The 22305-nt window shown below is 42.3% G+C and overlaps 1 protein-coding gene across 6 annotated transcripts in view; it reads right to left on the bottom strand.

Annotated features, from left to right (window-relative positions):
* Positions 1–22305, bottom strand: part of UBAC2 (UBA domain containing 2) — a 171099-nt gene that overhangs the window by 138086 nt on the left and 10708 nt on the right. For 5 of the 6 annotated variants that reach the window (XM_086330420.1, XM_086330419.1, XM_086330421.1 and 2 more), the window contains exons 2-3: positions 2455–2582; positions 34–153 (exon numbers count right to left, since the gene is read on the bottom strand). Coding sequence is in view for 2 of the 6 variants with exons in the window: in XM_086330418.1 (XP_086186544.1) it covers positions 34–153; positions 2455–2582 (248 nt within the window). In the remaining 4 variants the exon portion in view is untranslated. The remainder of the gene's footprint in view (positions 1–33; positions 154–2454; positions 2583–22305) is intronic. The other variant, XM_086330417.1, reaches the window with a different exon arrangement.

Raw genomic sequence — 22305 nt, 5'->3', positions numbered from 1 at the left:
AAAGTAACAAAGGGAAAATACATAAAAACTTACTGCAAATTTTCTGCTTCCATATCTTCTTTCAAATATCCTAAAATTATAAATAAGCAGACTACTGCAGAAAGTATCTTTCAGATCAAGGCAAATTATTCTTCCAGAAATCAACCTCCAGATCTATAGATGGGGAATTAAAAAAGAATAACAAATATGAGTAAGCTCTGTTGGGGGTCTCTTCGTTAGCAAATTTATCATGTTTACTTCAGACTGCTTATTTTTAACACTCTAAGCTCAGATCTCCCAAGGCAGAACTGAAACTCTCCATCTCTGTAGCAGCTCTTAAGAGACGCATACTGAGGGCATCCTAGGAGGTTCTGGCAGGAGAGTGGGGCTATTCTCACTCCTGGACAGAGGATGGTTGTCCTCTACCCAGGCAGGCCCCAGCCCTAGAGCGCAGATGCCCACAAAGTGGTCCAGGAAAATGGGACTGGTGTCAACCCAGCCAGATGAACCAAAGTAACACCACCCCATGATCGGAAAGGCGCCAACTCGGGGCCTCAGGGCCCTGACACTCCCTTACGAGCAGTGTTTCTCAGGGCTGGCCAGATGCTAGAATCCCCTGGGGATCTTTCTAAAAAGTACACCAACTCTTAGGCTCTCTGACTCAGCTGGTCTAGGGCAAGGTCTGGGCATCAAGAAAGAAAAACGGTTATGTAGGTGATTCTACTGCATGGACAGGGTTAAGAACCATTCTATTACAGCAACTGAAATCATAACGGAAGCTCTACGGTATTCCCACAGAAAGCAGTAGTATAGATAAATAACTCAGTCATAGGAACCTGGTGAAGCCCACCTGAGCAATGGCATTAATGACATCCTTATGAAGAAAAAGCGTCATGCTCAAGAATGGATTAACACACCTGCCAATGCAGGAGAGGTGGGTTCAATTTCTAATCCAGGAAGACCCCCACATGCCTTGAAGCAACTAAGCCAGTGCACCAAAACTACTGAGACTGCAGGTCGACAACTAAAGCCCCCACGCCCCAGAGCCCCTGCTCCCCAACAAGAGGAGCCACTGCAACACACAGCCCGAGAACTGCAGCTGGAGAGCAGCCCCCACTCGCTGCAGCTAGAGAAATGCCCCTAAAAGACAAATAAATGAAAAATTAAAATGTTTTTAAGAAAAGAATGGACTATCATGCTTAAAATGACTAATCAAGAATTTAACAAAGAAAAGGTGGCGATTATAACCATAATTTGCACTAACATTCTGTGATACTGTGATTTATAAATTAGAAATGGGGCTTCCCTGGTGGCTCAGCTGGTAAAGAATCCACATGCCAGTGCAGGAGATGCAAGAGACCAAAGTTTGATCCCTGGGTCAGGAAGATCCCCTGGAGAAGGAAACGGCAACCGGCTCTGCAGCAGACTGGGGGGCTATAATATAGGCCATGGGGTTGCAAAGCGTTGGATATGACTGAGCACACGCACGCGCTCACACACACACACACACATTTAAAAATATATGTTTGGTTTTTGCCCGTTTCTAGCACAGAACTCTTAAAGCCCTTGGAATTGCCAAAGTGAAGAAAGCCATCACAGTGTCTTTTGTCAGATTAATGAGGTGACTTTTGGAAGCACCTAAGAATGGGGACTGGCTTCCAGGAAACCAACCCTGTGATTAGAAGGTTGGAACCTTCAGTCCCACGCCCTGACCTCAGGGAGTAGAGGAGCTGGAAGGTGGGTCAACTAACAGATGTCCTGTGATGTAATCAATCCTGCCTGTGTAATGCCCTGGAGGAGGGCATGGCAACCCACTCCAGTATTCTTGCCTGGAGAATCCCCATGGACAGAGGAGCCCGGCAGGCTACAGTCCACGGGATCGCAAGGAGTCAGACATGACTGAAGCAACTTAGCACACCTGCACGCCTGAGCAATAAATCTACATAAAACCCTTAGAAGGACAGGCCTCTGAGAGCTTCCTGGGTGATGAATACGTAGAGATTTGGGGAGAGTGGGGCAAAAATCCAAGAGAAACTTCTTATTGATTTAACCACCACCATAAAAGAAATTCACATACTCACAATCTGCTAGAGCTGAGAGAGCTTAGCACATCTAACAGATGCTCAAACTGAGGCAAGTTTCTGCAAATATTAAGTATACAAACTAATCATACCAACAAAACAGATTTAACAGTTTAAATCTCTTGAAATTAAAAATCGCATTTCCATAGTAAAAGGTGAAGTTGAAATGTGCAAAAGGAAACTGGAAATACTGCAACTGCTTCATTATATAATCTGCTTTGCTGAAAATTATCAATAAATACAACTGGAAAAATGACTTGTTAACGGGATAGTAATAATAAATATTTCTTACAAACTGAGAGGCTATGAGACACTGAGACTGGCAGAAAGGAGGGCAAATCGGAGACAAGAGACTTGCTTTCTCCTCTCCCAGGGCCAGTGGAGCGGCGCTCACCTGGAAGTCGTCCTTGACAGCCTGGAGGTCGTACACGAAGAACCTCTGACAGTGCGGCAGGACGAGGGCCAGCAGGAGGGACAGGGCGCTGGGGACCAGTAGGAGACACTTGGACACAGGTGCCTTATCTGGGGGGAAAACAACATGGCTTTCAGAACGCCTGTCCCTAAGATTCTAAAGACCATACGAGTGAAGAGCAAGAGAATTCACTTCTTTTGAATTAGGATAAAGACAAAGTTCACATGCTCTGGAATTTAATTCTTGTTTACATACATTTTCAAAACATCGCCCTGCAGAGGTAAGTGATCAAAGGGCGCTGGGAAACTGCTGACGGGGGCTTTGTTGTCATCTGGTTTTTATATGAAACCAAACCAAGTTTACTTTCATAGACTACCTTTCAGAAAAGCAGCCACTGAAGTGTAAAGAAACAGACAAGCAGGCTTTCCATCAAACTGACCAGTCAGCTCTTGAGCATGACTGGGATTCACGTACATAAACACTTATTTTAAGAAATTTAAGCTGCTCAGTTGTGTCCGATTCTGCAATCCCATGGACTGCAGCCCACACGGCTCCTCTATCCATGGGATTCTCCAGGCAACAATACTGGAGTGGGTTGCCATTCCCTTCTCCAGGGGATCTTCCTGACCTAGGAATCGAACCCAGGTCTCCTGCATTGTAGGCGGATTCTTTACCATCTGAGCCACCAGGGAAATCTTAAGAAACGGTTAAAAGTGCTAACACAGCTGACTGCAGTGGCCTGCTGAGATTTTCCACAACGGGCACCCCCAGAGCCTTGTCTGAATCTCACACAGCCTTCAAATGACAGCTCGGTTTCCACTTCCTTCCAGTCAGTCTCTCCCATTTTAGGGGGGGGCTTTTCCCCAACCCCGCACCCCTGTCTCCACATACTACTTTACCAGTCAGGGTCTGGAACTTTGCCTTCCTGACTACATTAAAGATTCCCAAGGAAGAATCTTCAATATGATTCTCTTCTATATGCTTCTGAATGATGGCTATAAAGCCTAGCACAGCTCCTTGAGGGAATGAAATATACAGATCATCAACACTCAGGACCACAGGAAAGCATCACCAAAAGGGACACTCTCCGATCATGTGAAGCGCACTTCAACGGTATTCATAATAAATTCCCTGGGAAAGAATCCACCGGTCACAGCTGGTGGTGTGGTTACCGCACTTGTTTACGTATATAAAAATAGCTCAACTATTTCCTCTCTGGTAAGGTCTTACCAACAGCTAAATTCAAACCACGGGTAAAGTCGCTGCATACTGCCTCCACCACTAAGATGCAATCAAGGCTCCAGGGAATCGAAAAGCTAACAGAGCTGCCCACCCTCTAGAAAACGGAGCCCCCCCCGCCCCCGCCCAGGAACTCAAATGTACAGGGAAGCACTACAGCTGTGAGCCTGAGCAGTTCTATCGAGCGCTATTTCACCCGCAGTTCTCCTCACCTGTGAAATGAAGAGAAGAGAAGCTCCCTCAGAAATCCTATTAAAGAATGAAGGCAGGGAAAACTGCTCCAACCACCGCAATCACCATCCCAGGTGATGACTGCGGCAAGCTCCTCCCTTACCATTCAGACAGAACTGAGGATCGCGCATGGGCAATGAAGGTGCACCTTGAAGGTTTCCTTCTTGACCCTGGACTTCATCTATGCTTGTGAAATGGGCCCCCTCATTTATTCCTGCCTCTTCCTTGCAGCCTGTAGAAACCACTGTAGGTTCATCGTCTCAGATCTCAAACAGACACCTCCACTGAGCAGCAACGCTACTGCTTTTCTCCAGTAACCTTCCTGCCCCACATTCCCGGTGGCTTACATGTCACCATATGAATAAATGGACAGTGTACTCTGGTGTCCTCACTCATATTTCTACAATGAACAAGCTCCTGCTGCTGGGGACCATGCATCACCCCGAGGCCCTGAGATACAGTAGCAGATGATGGACAAAGCTCCTCCCCTGTGGTGCTTACAGTCTAGACAGCGGAGAAAAGAAAATACACAAAGTGAGCTAAATACGTGTCATGACAGATAGAAATAAATACTACAGGAAAATTAAGCAGGGTAAACAGCGAGGCTGTGTGACCTACTGTGGACTTCCTGCTCTCTTTCCAGGTAAGAGACAGGACTGCTGCCCACCCACACCTGCCCCTGACTGAAGTGGGACATGGCGATGTGACCTGCTTTGGCCAACTCAACATGATGTGGCCAACTCAACATGACGTCACTCCCAGGCAAACACCAGACAGCCAGTGACTGTCCTTAACCTGTGCCAGTGCTCAAGATGGAGGCTCGGCTATGAGTCAGATCCCAGCATGGAAGACAGAGTGGGACAGGTCCTCCTGGGTGACTCACAGAGAGGGAGGCCATCAGTGAGGAACAAAGCTTGTCGCTGCAGACCTCTGACGTTTTAAAGCAGTTGGCTGCTGCAGCCTAACTAACTAGCCTGCCCTGGTGTAGGGGGAAACAGTGCTGGTGGGGAGGGAACAGGGAGCTTAGAAGGCCCTTCTGACAAGGTGAGGTATGAGCAGACGCCTGGGGATGTGGGCCCGGCAGGTGCCTGGGGAGCAGTGTTTCTGGCAGACGGAAGAGCAAGTCCAAGGGCTGTGAGACAGAAACACGCTCCACACGATGAAGTAAGGCTGCCAGGATGGCCAAGAGGAGAATGCGCGCAGAGCAGACAGGCAGGATATAAGGTCAGAGAAGTTGAGGAGCAAACAGTGGAGAGCCCTTAGAGGCCACAAGGACTCTACCCTTTCCTCAGAGAGTGGCAGGATGCTCTGGGGGAGGCAAAGGAGATGATAACACAATCAGACGTGTTTTCACAAGATCGCTTTGGCTGCTATACCCCATAGGAAGGCAAACGGACAAGAAGCGAGACCAGGAAGGAGGCCACCATGATAATCCAGACAGGAGATGATCACAGCCTGGACCAGGGTGATTTGGATTGGGGTGGTGAAAGTGGTCAGTACTGGCGTATGTTTTGAAGATGAGAGTGGTCAGAACTGAAGTATGTTTTGAAGGCGAGGGTGGTCAGAACTGGAGTACGTTTTGAAGGTACAGCAAGCAGGATTTGCTGGTTAATGGGGTGTAAAGCATGGGCAAATGGAGAAATCAAAGATGCCGCCAAAGTTTTTGTTGTGAGCGGTAGGAGAAACGTTTCCAGTTCCTAGGCTGGGAAATTCTGTCACCTTCGCCCTTACCTTGCCTACAAGATCTACAGCCATCTTGCAGAGTGCTCTCTAAGCCCACTTCCACCCCCACCTACCAAGGCTCTAGCCTCTCACCAGTGCCACTCAAAGTCACCAGTCCACAAGTTGTTACCAGTCCACAGTGAGAACAGAGTGTTAACCAACACACTACGTCCTTCAGGTAGGAAGTCCTGCTATGAAAAAAATATCTGTACTGAACACGCACTCTGCTCAAATTTATCTGCGGCCACCCCATGTGATTCTGTCTCTCCTTTGTTCTAGTTTATTTTTTCATAGCACTTATCAACAAGTGACTTATTAAATAGTGATTCATCAAGTCTATGATTCAAACTGACTGTAAGATACACCATTATTTTAGGTGTTACTAAAAAAGAAACACTGTCAAATGTAATTCTAAGATGGCACCAATTGTAAAATACAACCCAAGGCCAGAAACACTAAAATGTGAGAAAAATTACAATTTGGAATCCAGAAATACATTTCTTTGGGTACTGCCCATCTCCCATCCTCAGTCCCCACTAGAATATAAGCTTCTCTTTTTTTTAAATTATTTATTTTAATTGGGGGCTAATTACAACATTGTAGTGGTTTTTGCCATACACTGACTATATCAGCCATGGGTGTACATGTGTTCCCCATCCTGAACCCCCCTCCCACCTCGAATATAAGCTTCCTGAAGGCAGAAGTTTTGTCTATATGTTCACTGCTGCAGTATCCCTCAGTATCCCTGCCTATAGCAGGATCAGGTCCATAAAGGCAGTCAACACATGTTCGTGTGTTGAAGGGTGACTAATGTCTAAGAGACGCTCACTAAATGCCAGTGAAAGCAACCTAACATCCATGATGGGTAAGTAGATAAATAAAATGCAGTATATCCATATAATCGAATAGAATCAATTATATTCAGTCTTTAAAAGGAAGGAAATCCTCACATGCTACAACATGGATAAACTTTTTGGACATTATGCTGAAAGAAATAAGTCACATACAAAATGATAAGCACACACAAAATGATAAGCACACACAAAATGATAAGCACACACAAAATGATAAGTATGATTCCATTTATATGAGCTATCTAAGTAGTCAAATTCAGAGACAGGAAGCAGAATGGTGGTTTCGAGGGGCTGGGGGGAGGGAAGAATAGGGAGCTGTTTAATGGGTATAGAGTTTCAGTTTTGCAAAGATGAAAAGAGTTCTAGAGATAAATGCACAATGTGAATGTACTTAATGCCACAGAACCATACACCAAAAAATGGTTAAGATGGCAAATTTTATGTTATATATGTTTTACCACAATTAAAAATAAAGACTGAAAATAAATAAGTTATTTACTGACTTAATAACTGATCCTATTTTTTCAACCATTTTCATTCTGTCTAGGACTAAACCACTAAAAATACAGATCTGAGTACTTAAATCAGAGAACCGTTAAGTTCTCCTCCTAAGGTGAGCAAAAATGAGGTCCCAAAAAAACCAATGAGGAAAGCTACAAGATAATATACAATTGTCCAAGAAGTCCTACATCACAGGGAAAGTATACAGTATTACTGTATACAGCAAGATTTACTCAAGACCTGTACATTTCACCATATGAAGTTTACTTTAAGGAAAAAAAAAGAACTTGAAACAATGATTAAATTCTAGTTAACAACATGTACACGTAAGTGTTTAGAAATAAGTGACTACAACTTATTTTGAAATCATCAAAAAAATAAGACAAACTGATGAAACAGAAAACAGGTATTTAATAGAACAAATGTGCAAAATGTTACCTGGAGAATCTATGTGGTAGGTATATGTGTTTATTACAACCATTCTTCAACTCTTCAGCATGTTTGAAATTTTTCATAATAAAACATGGAGAGGGGTACACAGTGAATCACAGAATTTGAGAGCTGAGAAAACACTTCAAAATACATGAACCAAAAACTTATAGAAACAGATAAATCCACAATTATAGTAGGAATCTTCAGCACTCCTGTCTCAGCAATCAGTGACACAAGTAGACAGAAAATCAGTGTCATGGACCAAAATGTCCACTGCCCTCCTCCAGATTCATGTGTTGAAGCTCTCACCACCAATTCCACTGCATTAAGAGAAAGGGTCTTTAAAGAGGTAATTTAAGGTTAAATGAAATTAAAAGATGCTTACTCCTTGGAAGGAAAGTTATGACCAACCTAGATAGCATATTCAAAAGCACAGACATTACTTTGCCAACAAAGGTCCGTCTAGTCAAGGCTACGGTTTTCCCAGTGGTCATGTATGGATGTGAGAGTTGGACTGTGAAGAAAGCTGAGCGCTGAAAAATTGATGCTTTTGAACTGTGGTGTTGGAGAAGACTTCTTGAGAGTCCCTTGGACTGCAAGGAGATCCAACCAGTCCATTCTAAAGGAGATCAGTCCTGGGTGTTCTTTGGAAGGACTGATGCTAAAGCTGAAACTCCAATACTTTGGCCACCTCATGCGAAGAGTTGACTCACTGGAAAAGACTCTGATGCTGGGAGGGATTGGGGGCAGGAGGAAAAGGGGACGACAGAAGATGAGATGGCTGGATGGCATCACCGACTCAATGAACCTGAGTTTGAGTGAACTCCGGGAGCTGGTGATGGACAGGGAGGCCTGGTGTGCTCCAATTCATGGGGTCGCAAAGAGTCGGACATGACTGAGCGACTGCACTGAACTGAACTGAAGAGAAAGGGTCTTTAAAGAGGTAATTTAAGGTTAAATGAGGTCATTAAGGTGGGGTCCTAATCCAATCTGTCCTTATAAGAGAAGGAAGCACCAGGGCTGCACACATACAGAGGAAAGACCATGTGAACACACAGGGAGAAGACAGCCATCACAAGTCAAGGAGAAAGGCCTCACCAACCCTTTCATCTTGGACTTCCAGCCTCCTGTCCTGAGAGCAAATAAACATCAGTTGTTTAAGACACCCACAATGCAATATGCTATTATATCAATCAGTAAGAATATAGAAGACTTGAAAAACAGTATCAATCAATGTGACCTGATTGACATTTATAGAACACCCACCCAACAATAGAAAATTACACATTTTTTTTCAAATGCATATGGAACATTCCACAAGACAGACCAACCATATTCTGGGCCATAAAACACACCTCAATAAATTTAAAGAAATTAAAATCATACAAAGTATATTCCCTGACTACCACAAAATTAAAACTAGAAATCAACAACAGAAAGATGGACGGAAAATCTCCCAAATACAGTTGACCCTTGAACAACACAGATCTGAACTTCAAGGGTTCACCTATGTGATTTCCCCTCCCCCCCAATAAATACATAATATGGCACTACATGATCCATTGTTGGTTGAATCCACAGATGCAGAACCATGGATATGAAGGGCTGACTATAGACTTAAACCTGGATTTTCAACTTCACGGGGGTCAGTGTTCCTAACCCTCATGTTGTTCAAGGGTCAACTGGACTTGAAAATTAAACAACATACTTCTAAATAATATCTGGGTCAAAGAGGGAGTCACAAGGTAAAACAGAATATATGTTAATAGAATAAAAAAACCAAGCAAAATCTGTGGGTGGCAAAGTAAGGAAATTTACAACATTAAATGGTTATACAGGAAAAGGTCTCAAATAATGACAAAGCCTACAAGCTTTAATAAACCTAGAAAAAGACAAGCAAACTAAACCCTCACCAGGCATATGAAAAGAATTATAAGCAGAAATCAATGAAATAGAAAACCAAAATATAATACAGAAAAAAAAATCAATGAAACCAAAAGCTCTTTGACAAGATCAATAAAATGGATACACCTCTAGCAGGATTGATTGGGGGAAAAAAAAAAGAGAAATAAAGGAGGGGGGCATCACTACAGATGCCACAGACATTAAGAGCCTAATAAGCGGTTTATAGCGTTGCAAACGGAGAAGGCGATGGCGCCCCACTCCAGTACTCTTGCCTGGAAAATCCCATGGGCGGAGGAGCCTGGTAGGCTGCAGTCCATGGAGTTGCTAAGAGTAGGACACGACTGAGCAACTTCACTTTCCCTTTTCACTTTCATGCACTGGAGAAGGAAATGGCAACCCATTCCAGTGTTCTTGCCTAGAGAATCCCAGGGACGGGGGAGCCTGGTGGGCTGCCGTCTATGGGGTTGCACAGAGTCAGACATGATTGAAGCAACTTAGCAGCAGCAGCAGCATTGCAAAATGCACTTAATGCACTGGAGCATACACTTAAAAATGGTTAGAATGGTTAAATCTTATGTATGTACTTTTATCATAAACAATTTGTAAAGGATAATATGGGAATATCAGAAACAACATTTTGCCCACAAATTTGACAACTTAAGATAAAACAGGCAAATTCCTTGAGAGATACAATCTATCAAAGCTCACTCAAAAAGAAATGAATAACTTGAACAGACCTATAGAAATGAAGAAACAATTCACAGCTAAATGTCTTCCAACAGAGAAAACACCAGGCCTGACAGTTTCACTGATGAATGGTACCAATCACTTAAAGGAAAAAGAAAACTAACCCTACATAAACTCATCCACCATGCAGAAAAGGAGAGAACCCTTCTGAATTCATTTCATGAAGCCAATGCTATACTCATACCAAAAAAAGACCAAGACACTCAAAGAAAATAACAGACCAAATATCTCTTAGAAGCACAGATGCAAAATTCTCAACAAAATACTAGCAAATTGAATCCAGCTATACACAAAAAAGATAATAGTCACAACTAAGTGAAGTTAAACCAGGAATGCAAAGCAAACCAATGTAATTCACAACAATAAAGAAAAATGTGCTGTGCAACTCTATTCGCATGTACAATTCACTATACAATTATCTGCGTATTCTACGATGCCAATTTTTGTCCACTCATGAGACAAAAGTGGACACTCACTGTTGGGCAGTTAATGACAGGCTATTCCTGTGCTCTGATCTTACTACCAATACTATCCAGCATTTATGGATTATTCAGCAGTACACAGTCCCATCCACAGCACCTTATGTGAATGACCTTGTTCCTGAAGGTCCTATACCTCAGGGCCTTTACACCCGTTACTGCCTCTACTCAAAACGTTCTCCCCATGTCCAGCCTGTTCTCATCACTCCAGTCCTCATCTCAAACAGCACCTCAGAGTGGCTTTCCCGCATGACTCTGTATTTCAGTTCAGTCAGTCAGTCAGTTCAGTCGCTCAGTTGTGTCTGACTCTGCAACCTCCTGGACTGCAGCACGCAAGGCCTCCCTGTCCATCACCAACTCCTGAGTTTACTTGAACTCATGCCCATCGAGTTGGTGATGCCATCTAACCATCTCATCCTCTGTCGTCACCTTCTCCTCCTGCCCTAAATCTTTCCCAGCATGAGGGTCTTTTCCAATGAGTCAGTTCTTCACATCAGGTGGCCAAAGCACTGGAGTTTCAGCTTCAGCATCAGTCCTTCCAATGAATATTCAGGACTGATTTACTTTAGGATGGATTGGTTGCATCTCCTTGCAGTCCAAGAGACTCTCAAGAGTCTTCTCCAACACCACAGTTCAAAAGCATCAATTCTTTGGCACTCAGCTTTCTTTATAGCCCAACTCTCATATCTGCACATGACAACTGGAAAAACCATACCCTTGACTAGACGGACCTTTGTTGGCAAGGTAATGTCTCTGCTTTTGAATATGCTGTCTAAGTTGGTCATAACTTTTATTTCAAGGAGCAAACGTCTTTTAATTTCATGGCTGTAGTCACCATCTGCACTGATTTTGGAGCCCCCCAAAAATAAAGTCTGTCACTGTTTCCATTGTTTCCCCATCTATTTGCCATGAAGTGATGGGACCAGATGCCATGATCTCAGTTTTCTGAATGTTGAGTTTCAAGCCAGCTTTTTCACTCTCCTCTTTCACTTTCATCAAGAGGCTCTTTAGTTCTTCTTTGCTTTCTGCCATAAGGGTGGTGTCATCTGCATATCTGAGGTTATTGATATTTCTCCCGGCAATCTTGACTCCAGCTTGTGCTTCCTCCAGCCCAGCGTTTATCATAATGTACTCTGCATAGAAGTTAAATAAGCAGGGTGACAATATACAGCCTTGACGTACTCCTTTCCCTATCTGGAACCAGTGTGTTGTTCCATGTCCAGTTGTAACTCTTACTTCCTGACTTTATTAAATGCTAAACGGATCAAAGGTTTTAAAAATATATATAAGATCTCTGATTAAAAAATAAAAAATCTACATCTAGGAACTTAGCCCAAAGTAATTATCATGGATATACAAAAAGATTTTTGCTATAAACACACTCATCACAGCATTGTTTGTAACCGTGAAAAAACTAGGAACATGACTATCCAATAGGAAAATAAACTGTCCTATCCATAAAATGGAATGATATTCAATTTTAAGAACTAGGTTATAGAAAAATATTTCATGCTTTGGAGACATGTTCCTAAGTAGTAAGTGCAAAATATTTCTAGTAGCATTATTATATAACACTTTTTAAAAAACAGTTCATACATGGGTTTTTTTTTTTTAAGCATCTGTCAAAGTATTAACAGTGGTAATCTCTGAGTGATCTGTTCATGGGAGGTTTTAATTTTTTATGAAAATATTTTAAGAATTAGAAAAAATAATTTTGGTTTAGCTAGTTATTAATTCAGTAACAAGTGTCATTAAATCCTTACGCAGCAAGACAAGGCAAATCGCTAGCAATCTGCTGGCCCCTCTGTGAGTGGAACCAGGAAGTGGTTCATCCATGGAGAACCCAAGCAGGGATCAAATGGAAAGTTAAAAACAAGTCACTTCTTTGCAGTGGGTCCTTCCACTTTTGAAAACAGGGATGTTACAAACTTTGAGAATGACAGACAATACATTAATTTAAAAATAAAAATGCAAAGCATCTATGGGAAAGACAACATAAAACACCAAAGTTTAGGGTGTCTCCTTTTGGGTCCCTCAACTCTTTGGCATGACTGAGGCACAAAGCCATCTCTCCTTGGCAATGAGTAGCATCAGGCTACGGTGACTGTGTACTGCCCTAAAATAATTATTACAGTACATGTGGAGTGCTTTATGCCAAGCACTGTGCTAAAAAAAGCACTCAGTGAATGCTTACAGTACCTGAGGCAATAGTTACTTATCTGAATGTCTTAGGTAAAAAATAGGATAAAAAAGGTTAAATAACTTCCCCAAGGTCACAGCTAGTTAGTAGAAGGGCTTAGATCTGAACTTGTTCTGCCTGACCCCAAAGCAAAGGTTTTCTAATATATAACAAGAAAATCTGATATCTTTGTATCCTAGTCCATGGTCCAAAAGGATTTTCACTATTACTATTTTGAATACTTCACCTGTACCTTTTTGGTTCCTCAGAAAGTTAAACATAGAATTACCATGGTGTCCTGGTGTTAGTCACTCAGTCATGCCCAACTCTGTGACCTCATGGACTGTAGGTCACCTTGCTTCTCTGTCCATGGGGTTCTCCAAGCAAGAATACTAGAGTGGGTAGCCATATGACCCAACAATTCATCTCCTAGTTATATACTCAAGAGGACTGAGAACAGATATTCAAACAAAAACCTGAATATTCATCACAGCATACCCTGAGAGCCAAAAGAGTAGAAAGAACCCAAACGTTTATCAACAGATGAATAAACAGAATGAAGTACACCCATGAAACAGGCCATCACTCAGTCATAAAAGGACACACGCTACTGACAGAGGCTACAATATAGAAGAATCTTGAAAAATTACGCTGAGTGAAAGCAGCCAGAAACAAAAAGCAACACACGATGATTCCATACACATGAAGTGCCCAGAATTCAAAAATGCAGACAGAAAGCAGATCAAAGTGGATTATGGAGGGGGGGGGGGTGCGTGGAATGCAAGGGGCTGCTTAGTGGGAGCTGTGCTTCTTTAGGGCGCGATAGAAATGGTCCGAAATTAGAGACTGACCACTGCACAACAGTGTAAATGGGCCAGAAGCAAACAGCGGTACACCTTCAAATGGTTAAAATGGTAAGTTTTGTTATGTGAATCCTACCTGAATAAAAATATGCATCTTTTAGGTACTGAAGACACTAACCACAGGTCTTGCAAAGCATAGCCATGTGGGCTGTTACAGAGCATCGTAGCTGACGAGTGCTGCAGGGGGTGGGGATGAGGGGAACAAAAAGGCAGCAACCCTGCCTGTTCCCACAAGTCACCATGTCACAGCACACTCGCCAAAAGCCCCGGTGTGGTTCGCACCCCTGGGGGAGCGGCCGCCATATCCTACCAGTTTGGTTTTCCTATTTCTGAATACTTAACTATTTGGTAAACTTCTCAGGGGTCCCCCAAGAATGGGGTGACTTGGTGCTTTATGAAGTCACTTAAGCTTTTTCATCGAAAAGGGGTTAAGCTAATGTGTGGAAGTCCATGAAAAGGCAGAAACCTGTGCCTCTGGGAGGGATGCCTTCAGCATCCACCTTGCTTTACTGTTCAGGACTATGAGTCTCCTGGAAGGAAACCTGATGAAAACATACCCTCAGTGATCAAGTGGAGGACAGCGAGTGCCTTCTGGTGACTGTCCCCACAAAGACGTCCATAAAACTGTTCTATCGGGGTGGGGTGGGGCGCGGGAGACACAAACCAAACACATATCTGCAAGGCAGAGAAACCTAAGTCTGATTTTCAAGTTTGATGATCCAAGAAATCTCTTCCACTCCTGTCTGGTGGGAAAGTCTATGATTCAAGTCAATGTATGGCAAAAACCACTACAATACTGTAAAGTAATTAGCCTCCAAATAAAATAAATTAATTAAAAAAATAGAGAACCAAGCAGAAAGTCTTTTAAGCCTGGACTTGCACACACAGCCTTTTAGCACCTAATCCATTTGTGTACAGAGACGCTACTAAACATCTCAAACCACCGGTGCCGAGACTGGCAGGTCAGCAGGAACACAAAACACCCACTTAAACTCTAAAAGCACGAAAATGAATTCTAAGTGGATTCAAGAATTGGACAAAAGCAATGAAACCAAAAAGACAGCTCCAGACAAAATTCCAGTTCAAGATGACAGACTCCGATACCTGTCCATGTTTCCTCCCTTCCTAAGTCATACTGAAATAAGAGGGCCCTCAGAACACCAGAGAAACATCTCCTTTCAAAGTCGTCCAGGGAACAATCACTAAAGACCAAGACCTGGGAAGGAGCAATGTGCAAACAGAATTATCCGTCAGAATAATCTAGAGTATTCCTCAAACTTCAAACATTTCCATTTTGGCACCACAAGTTTTGCTATATCCCAGTGCTACCTACTCTAGTATTTAACACTTCAACTCACCTTACTATGATTTAGTTAAATAAATGTATTTTAAAAGAAACTGTACATCACTATAATAATTACAAAATGAGTGCCACAATGTCATCAGTAGCTGATGACTATAAAGTAAACACACTTTATGAGATTCTAACACTGCTGCTGACAGAAAGATGGCGGCCTGCCTCTTGTTCTCCAGGTCACAGCAGGTGACTGGCTGCTAACAGCAACACACGTCAGACTAGCACCTGACTGAGACTCTCCCTCTATTACAATCAAGAGGAGAAAGAAGTGACAAGGGAATTATTATCTCACGTTTGTCTCAATGGCCCTTGGTGTGGAGCCCACATCCTGTGTAAAACCATCCCCATATAAACGGCACACATGCCTGCCTTGCCGTGACAGGTGGGTGGCCCTTCCACAAAACCCCACCCCCAGGCACACTCGGATTTTCTCACCCACAGCCATTCATCTGGCATTTTTCTCCCTGGCAGGAGAAAAGGCTTGGCCCCCAAAATAAAATTCAAAAAGTGCCCTCTGAAGAAAGTGGCGATGTACTTGGGAGGACGCTGAGGTGTCTAAGGGCTGAGAAGGACTCGAAAAGAGCGCGGGTATCTTCAGATTCCCCCAGGAGGTGCCAGCCTGGGGAACACAGATCAGTGGGAGGGGGTGGGTGGTAAGAGGAAGGGCAGCCTTACTCAGAGTGAGAGTTACACAGGGCTGAGCCCCCCAGCCAGCCTACAGGCCAGCAGTCGGGGATTTCCTCCTGCTCCCCACCTCTGCAGCTTAGTCACAAGCTCTGCACACCTGAACAGGGCCTGCAGGCAGCCCTGCAGCGGAGGTATGGGCCTCCTGGGGACCAAGACCAACCCACAAACAAAGAGGAAACCCACACCAGCTACTTAGGAATCCAGTCTCTCACTATGCACAAGAATGGCCAAGTGAGCATCTGGAAAGTTCACCCTGTGTTCTCTGCACCAAAACGTTTGCTGCAGGAGGGAGGCCAGGGGGAGAACACAGAAGACTTCCAAGAAGAAAATGATGCAAGGCTCAAGAAGCTGCAGTAGCTGAGGGTGAAATTAAGTAGTGAAGAAATATCAAAAGAAATTAAGAGACTCCCTGAAGTAGCACAGGTTTTATGACCCAGGGCTCTATTTTCTCCTACGACTCCGGTCACACACCTTGGTTCAACACTGACTGCATGTAGGTGTGTGTGCTCAGTCATGTCCGACTCTTTGCTACTCCATGGACTGTAGCCCGCTAGGCTCCTCTGTCCATGAGGCAAGAATAATGGAGTGGGTTGCCATTTCCTCCTCCAGGGGATAATGAATATACAATAATAACAATGTAAACATAGCTATCGTTATGATTTTCTGTGTGTGTATGTGTCTCAGAGAAAGAATGCACAGGTTAAGAACTTGCATAGAAAAGTCTCTAAAAGAATGACCATTCAACTATCGCTAATAGTCATTTAGCTGGAGTAAAATGTGACTATTCCTTTCTACATTACATTACTTGTGTAATTTGTGAATTTTTTGGCAGCAAGTATTTTTCAGTTTTGTCATTAAGGCAAGACAAAAACAACACTAAATGTCAGCTTTGAACATCATTAACAATGTTATTAATGATGGGGTAAATTTATTTAAGGCTAAATGAAAAAATCAGAACATGAAACTGTATATAGATCCAATTTTGCTTTTAAATATGTTTACGTACATACATATGGAATAATTTACAGAACACCAAGATATGGGTTTGGGTGGACTTGGGGAGCTGGTGATGGACAGTGAGGCCTGGCGTGCTGCGGTTCATGGGGTCGCAAAGAGTCAAGACACAACTGAGCAACTGAACTGAAGATGTAAACAGAGATGAACTCTCAGTGGCACAGCGAAATGGAATTCTATGTTCTTCCTTTTATTTCCCAAATTTTCTACAATGAAGACCATGCCCACTAAGTCTTAGAAACAAAAAGTTAATCAATTTAACAAAGAGTTAAATTTCCTTGTCGCAGGGTCCATAAGCCTGGAAGTACTAACTTGCATCATCAGTCTTTAAAAAACAACTAATACTGTGCCCTTTCCACAGTACCATGCTACATTCAAGGGACTAAGGTGACATAAGCATTGGAAAATGTCTGAGAACAGTGGCAATGTAACATACAAATCTCATGAAAAACGTCTGGGAAAGGGAATCATGACTTACATAAGCAGTACAGGGGGTCGCAAAGAGTTGGACATGACTGAGCAACTGAACAACAATAAAAATAACAATAATTTTCATTTATTATTTAAATGAGTTAAAATTTAAGCAATGTACAGCATGTGATGATAGGTAACAATACTGTATTGTACACTTGAAACTGGCTAGTAGATCTTGAATGTTTGACACACACAAAAAAGATGACTGTGAGGTGATGGGTATGTTAATTACCTTGACCACAGTAATTAGTTCACCATGTATACACATGACAAAACATCACATACAATAGAAACATATAAAATTTTTGTCAACTATATCTCAATAAAGCTAGAAAAAATGAACTGAACAATATAATTTTGTTTAAAAATTTTAATTAAAAAAAATTTTAAGCAGCCCCACACACTACCAGTGTGTTCCACAAAGCACACATCAAAAATGTTGGAGTCAACTATTATTTATGATATTCTTTATCAGGTTGTACTTATTAAAATTCCATAGAAATACATTTTTAAAGTAGCTTGATTTAAAGTACGTTCTGACTTAAACTGATACTGCCATAGGCTGAGAATGGAAAAAGGTGGAAATGGCAGATAATGGGCTAAGTCACTTTAGTCGTGTCTGACTCTTTGCAACCCTATGGATTGTGGCCCACCAGGCTCCTCTGTCCATGCGATTCTCCAGGCAGAATACTGGACAGAGTTGCCATGTCCTCCTTCAGGGGATCTTCCCGACCCAGAGATTGAATTCACATCTCCTGCATTGCAGGCAGATTCTTTACTGCTGAGCCACTGGGAAGCCCAAGGTAGATAATATGCTTAGTTGCTCAGTCGTGTCCGACTCTTTGCAACCCAGGGACTGTAGCCCGCCAGGCTTCTCTGTCCATGAGAATTCTCCAGGCAAGAATACTGTAGTGGGCTGCCATTCCCTAATTAGGATTTTTTTTTTTTTTTGGTAGGAGCTAATTAAAGAAAGTAGGGAAAACTACTAAACCATTCAGGTATGACCTAAATCAAATTCCTTATGATTATACAGTGGAAGTAAGAAATAGATTTAAGGGACTAGATCTGATAGAATGCCTGATGAACTATGGACAGAGGTTCATGACATTGTACAGGAGACAGGGATCAAGACCATCCCCATGGAAAAGAAATGCAAAAAAGCAAAATGGCTGTCTGAGGAGGCCTTACAGATAGCTGTGAAAAGAAGAGACGTGAAAAGCAAAGGAGAAAAGGAAAGATATAAGCACTTGAATGGAGAGTTCCAAAGAATAGCAAGAAGAGATAAGAAAGCCTTCCTCAGCAATCAGTGCAAAGAAATAGAGGAAAACAACAGAATGGGAAAGACTAGAGATCTCTTCAAGAAAATTAGAGATACCAAGGGAACATTTCATGCAAAGATGGGCTCCATAAAGGACAGAAGTGGTGTGGACCTAACAGAAGCAGAAGATATTAAGAAGAGGTGGCAAGAATACACAGGAGAACTGTACAAAAAAGATGTTTCTTTTGAAACATCTTTTGATGTTTTGAAACATCTTTTGAAACATCTATATGACCCAGATAATCACGATGGTGTGATCAGTCACCTAGAGCCAGACACCCTGGAATGAGAAGTCAAGTGGGCCTTAGAAAGCATCACTACGAACAAAGCTAGTGGAGGTGATGGAATTCCAGTTGAGCTATTTCAAATCCTGAAAGATGATGCTGTGAAAGTGCTGCACTCAATATGCCAGCACATTTGGAAAACTCAGCAGTGGCCACAGGACTGGAAAAGGTCAGTTTTCATTCCAATCCCAAAGAAAGGCAATGCAAAAGAATACTCAAACTACCACACAATTGCACTCATCTCACACGCTAGTAAAGTAATGCTCAAAATTGTCCAAGCCAGGCTTCAGCAATACATGAACCGTGAACTTCCTGATGTTCAAGCTGGTTTTAGAAAAGGCAGAGGAACCAGAGATCAAATTGCCAACAACCACAGGATCATCGAAAAAGCAAGAGAGTTCCAGAAAAACATCTATTTCTGCTTTATTGACTATGCCAAAGCCTTTGACTGTGTGGATCACAATAAACCGTGGAAAATTCTGAAAGAGATGGGAATACCAGACCACCTGACCTGCCTCTTGAGAAACCTGTATGCAGGTCAGGAAGCAACAGTTAGAACTGGACATGGAACAACAGCCTGGTTCCAAATAGGAAAAGGAATACGTCAAGGCTGTATATTGATTGTCACCCTGCTTATTTAACTTCTATGCAGAGTACATCATGAGAAACGCTAGGCTGGTAGAAGTGCAAACTGGAATCAAGATTGCCGGGAGAAATATCAATAACCTCAGATATGCAGATGACACCACCCTTATGGCAGAAAGTGAAGAGGAACTAAAAAGCCTCTTGATGAAAGTGAAAGAGGAGAGTGAAAAAGTTGGCTTAAAGCTCAACATTCAGAAAACTAAGATCATGGCACCTGGTCCCATCACTTCATGGCAAATAGATGGGGAAACAGTGGAAACTGTCAGACTTTATTTTTCTGGGTTCCAAAATCACTGCAGATGGTGACTGCAGCCATTAAAAGACGCTTACTCCTTGGAAGGAAAGTTATGACCAACCTAGACAGCATATTCAAAAGCAGAGACATTACTTTGCCAACAAAGGTCTGTCGTCAAGGCTCTGGTTTTTCCAGTGGTCATGTATGGATGTGAGAGTTGGACTGTAAAGAAAGCTGAGCGCCGAAGAATTGATGCTTTTGAATTGTGGTGTTGGCAAAGACTTGAGAGTCCCTTGGAGTGCAAGGAGGTCCAACCAGTTCATCCTAAAGGAGATCAGTCCTAGGTGTTCATGGGAAGGAATGATGCTAAAGCTGAAACTCCAGTACTTTGGCCACCTCATGTGAAGAGTTGACTCATTGGAAAAGACCCTGATGCTGGGAGGGATTGGGGGCAGGGGGAGAAGGGGACGACAGAGGATGAGATGGCTGGATGGCATCATCGACTCGATGGACATGAATTTGAGTGAACTCTGGGAGTTGGTGATGGACAGGGAGGCCTGGCGTGCTGCGATTCATGGGGTCGAAAGAGTCAGACAGGACTGAGTGACTGAACTGACTGAATATACTATGGCTGTTTTTATTTGCATAGTGTTCTTTTTACTTTCTCTTTATTAGTCAAGTTATTAATCAAGAAAGAGAAGGGAAAAAGAACACTATGCAAATAAAAATAACCATAGTATATTAGTTCCTACAAGAAAAAAAAAATCCTAATTAGGACATAAAACATCTCTAGCGAAAACAGAACAAGATTTTGGTTCTGCTTAGGAAGAAAGAGGGAGACTCATGGACTGAAAGCCAACAAAAGGAACGTGGTGGACCCGAGAGAAAGGAGCTGCAGCAGACACAAGGGGAGGAATGAAAAGCAACGTGCCAGGACTCAGACTGCGTTTTCAGTGACCGGGAAATAAGCCCCACTGCTGAGCAGAGCTGCTGTATTCATCACGAGCCTATGAACAGGGTCAAGCGGTCAAGAGAGAGAAATGTAAAGAAACTTGAGTCTGAGCAGTAGTAGCGTGCATTAGTTGACAACACACAACAGGGAGCCAGACTGCATTCCAAGTCTAGCCCTGCTCCTCACCAGCTACGATCCTGGACAAGTTACTTAAATACCTGCACCTCACCTTCCTCATCTGCAAACTGCGAGGAATAACTCAGAATAGTACCTCACGGGGTTGTTCTGAACTAACCAGCTGTTCAGATGGAGCCTAGTACTGTCATGTAAGTGTTACACAGTAAAATTTACACTGTGATACAAGTAAAACGGGTAATGATGCATACTTTATTAGCTGTTGATTGAAAAATTACAGAGATACACAGAACTCTCATTTAAATGATGATTCTTTTTCCCAGGTGTTTTTCCTAAGGCTTAGAAGTTATATTCCCATTGCTCCTAGTCAGAGACTAAATTCACATCAATTTAGTCTCTAATGTGGCATGACACAGCGGAAAAAACCACTGGCTTTGGAGGCAGGCAAACCTGAGCTCAGTCTTAGCTCTTCCACATAATTTGGACAAATTACACTCTGAGCCTCAACATACTCATTTGCAGAAAAAAAGAGTAACAATACCTAGAGCTACTGTGAAAATTCAACGTGGTAACTTAAGTAAACCAATATTTTCTCCCTTAAAATGGCTGGTAAAGTTGTAGGTACCATCCTGTGGGGCTAGAATTTGGCAGTATCAAAAGTTAAAACACTCTTTATTTAGTCTTCTTTTACTCCTAGGGATATTTGAAAATTAAGATGCTCTCAGCATTACTATAATGGAAAAAAAAAAACAACGGAGGGAAGCACAAACCTAACTGCAAGAATAGTATACTAAGAAAATGCTTATGACAAAAGAAAAAACAGCAGAATATACATACAGTCATTATGACTGCATTTTAAGTGTGTTGCATGAAATAAAAGCAAGTTAGAAAATAGTATTCAAGTGTGATAAACTTAATTATTAATTTGGATATTCATTTTTGCAATGGAAAAAGTATAAACACCAAGATGTTAATAAATGATGTTTTTATTTTTTCCCACTACTTTTCCATATTTCAGAATTTTCTTTGGTGACCATGTATTCATTTTACAATAACAAAATCAGTTACTTTAAAACAAGAACATAAATGTATAGAGGGGAAAAGATTAAGAAAATTAACTGAAATGCTAACTGTGGTTTTTCTCTATCTTGCAAGCTTTCTATAATGTGGTTAATCTTACTTTAGATTGAAAAGAAAAACATTGTTTTTAAAAGCACCCTTGCTCAGGTTTGCCCTTTCCTACTTAATATGTCTTTCCTTCTCAATCAAAATTCTTGAATAAAGAGTACTGTATTTCTCAAGCGTTTCAAAAAATCAGTTCAGTTCAGTTGCTCAGTCGTGTCTGACTCTTTGCGACCCCATGAATCGCAGCTCGCCAGGCCTCCCTGTCCATCACCAACTCCAGGAGTTCACTCAAACTCACGTCCATCAAGTTGGTGATGCCATCCACCCATCTCATCCTCTGTCATCCCCTTCTCCTCCTGCCTCCAATCCCTCCCAGCATCAGAGTCTTTTCCAATGAGTTAACTCTTCGCATGAGGTGGCCAAAGTACTGGAGTTTCAGCTTTAGCATCATTCCT

Source organism: Bos grunniens, chromosome 12 (genome assembly GCF_055505025.1).
Source record: "Bos grunniens cultivar Pamir isolate PY7600 chromosome 12, Bosgru_T2T1.0, whole genome shotgun sequence".
NCBI lineage: Eukaryota > Metazoa > Chordata > Mammalia > Artiodactyla > Bovidae > Bos > Bos grunniens.
The sequence above is the reverse complement of the archived record's forward strand: the minus strand, read 5'-3'. Positions and strand labels throughout refer to the sequence as shown.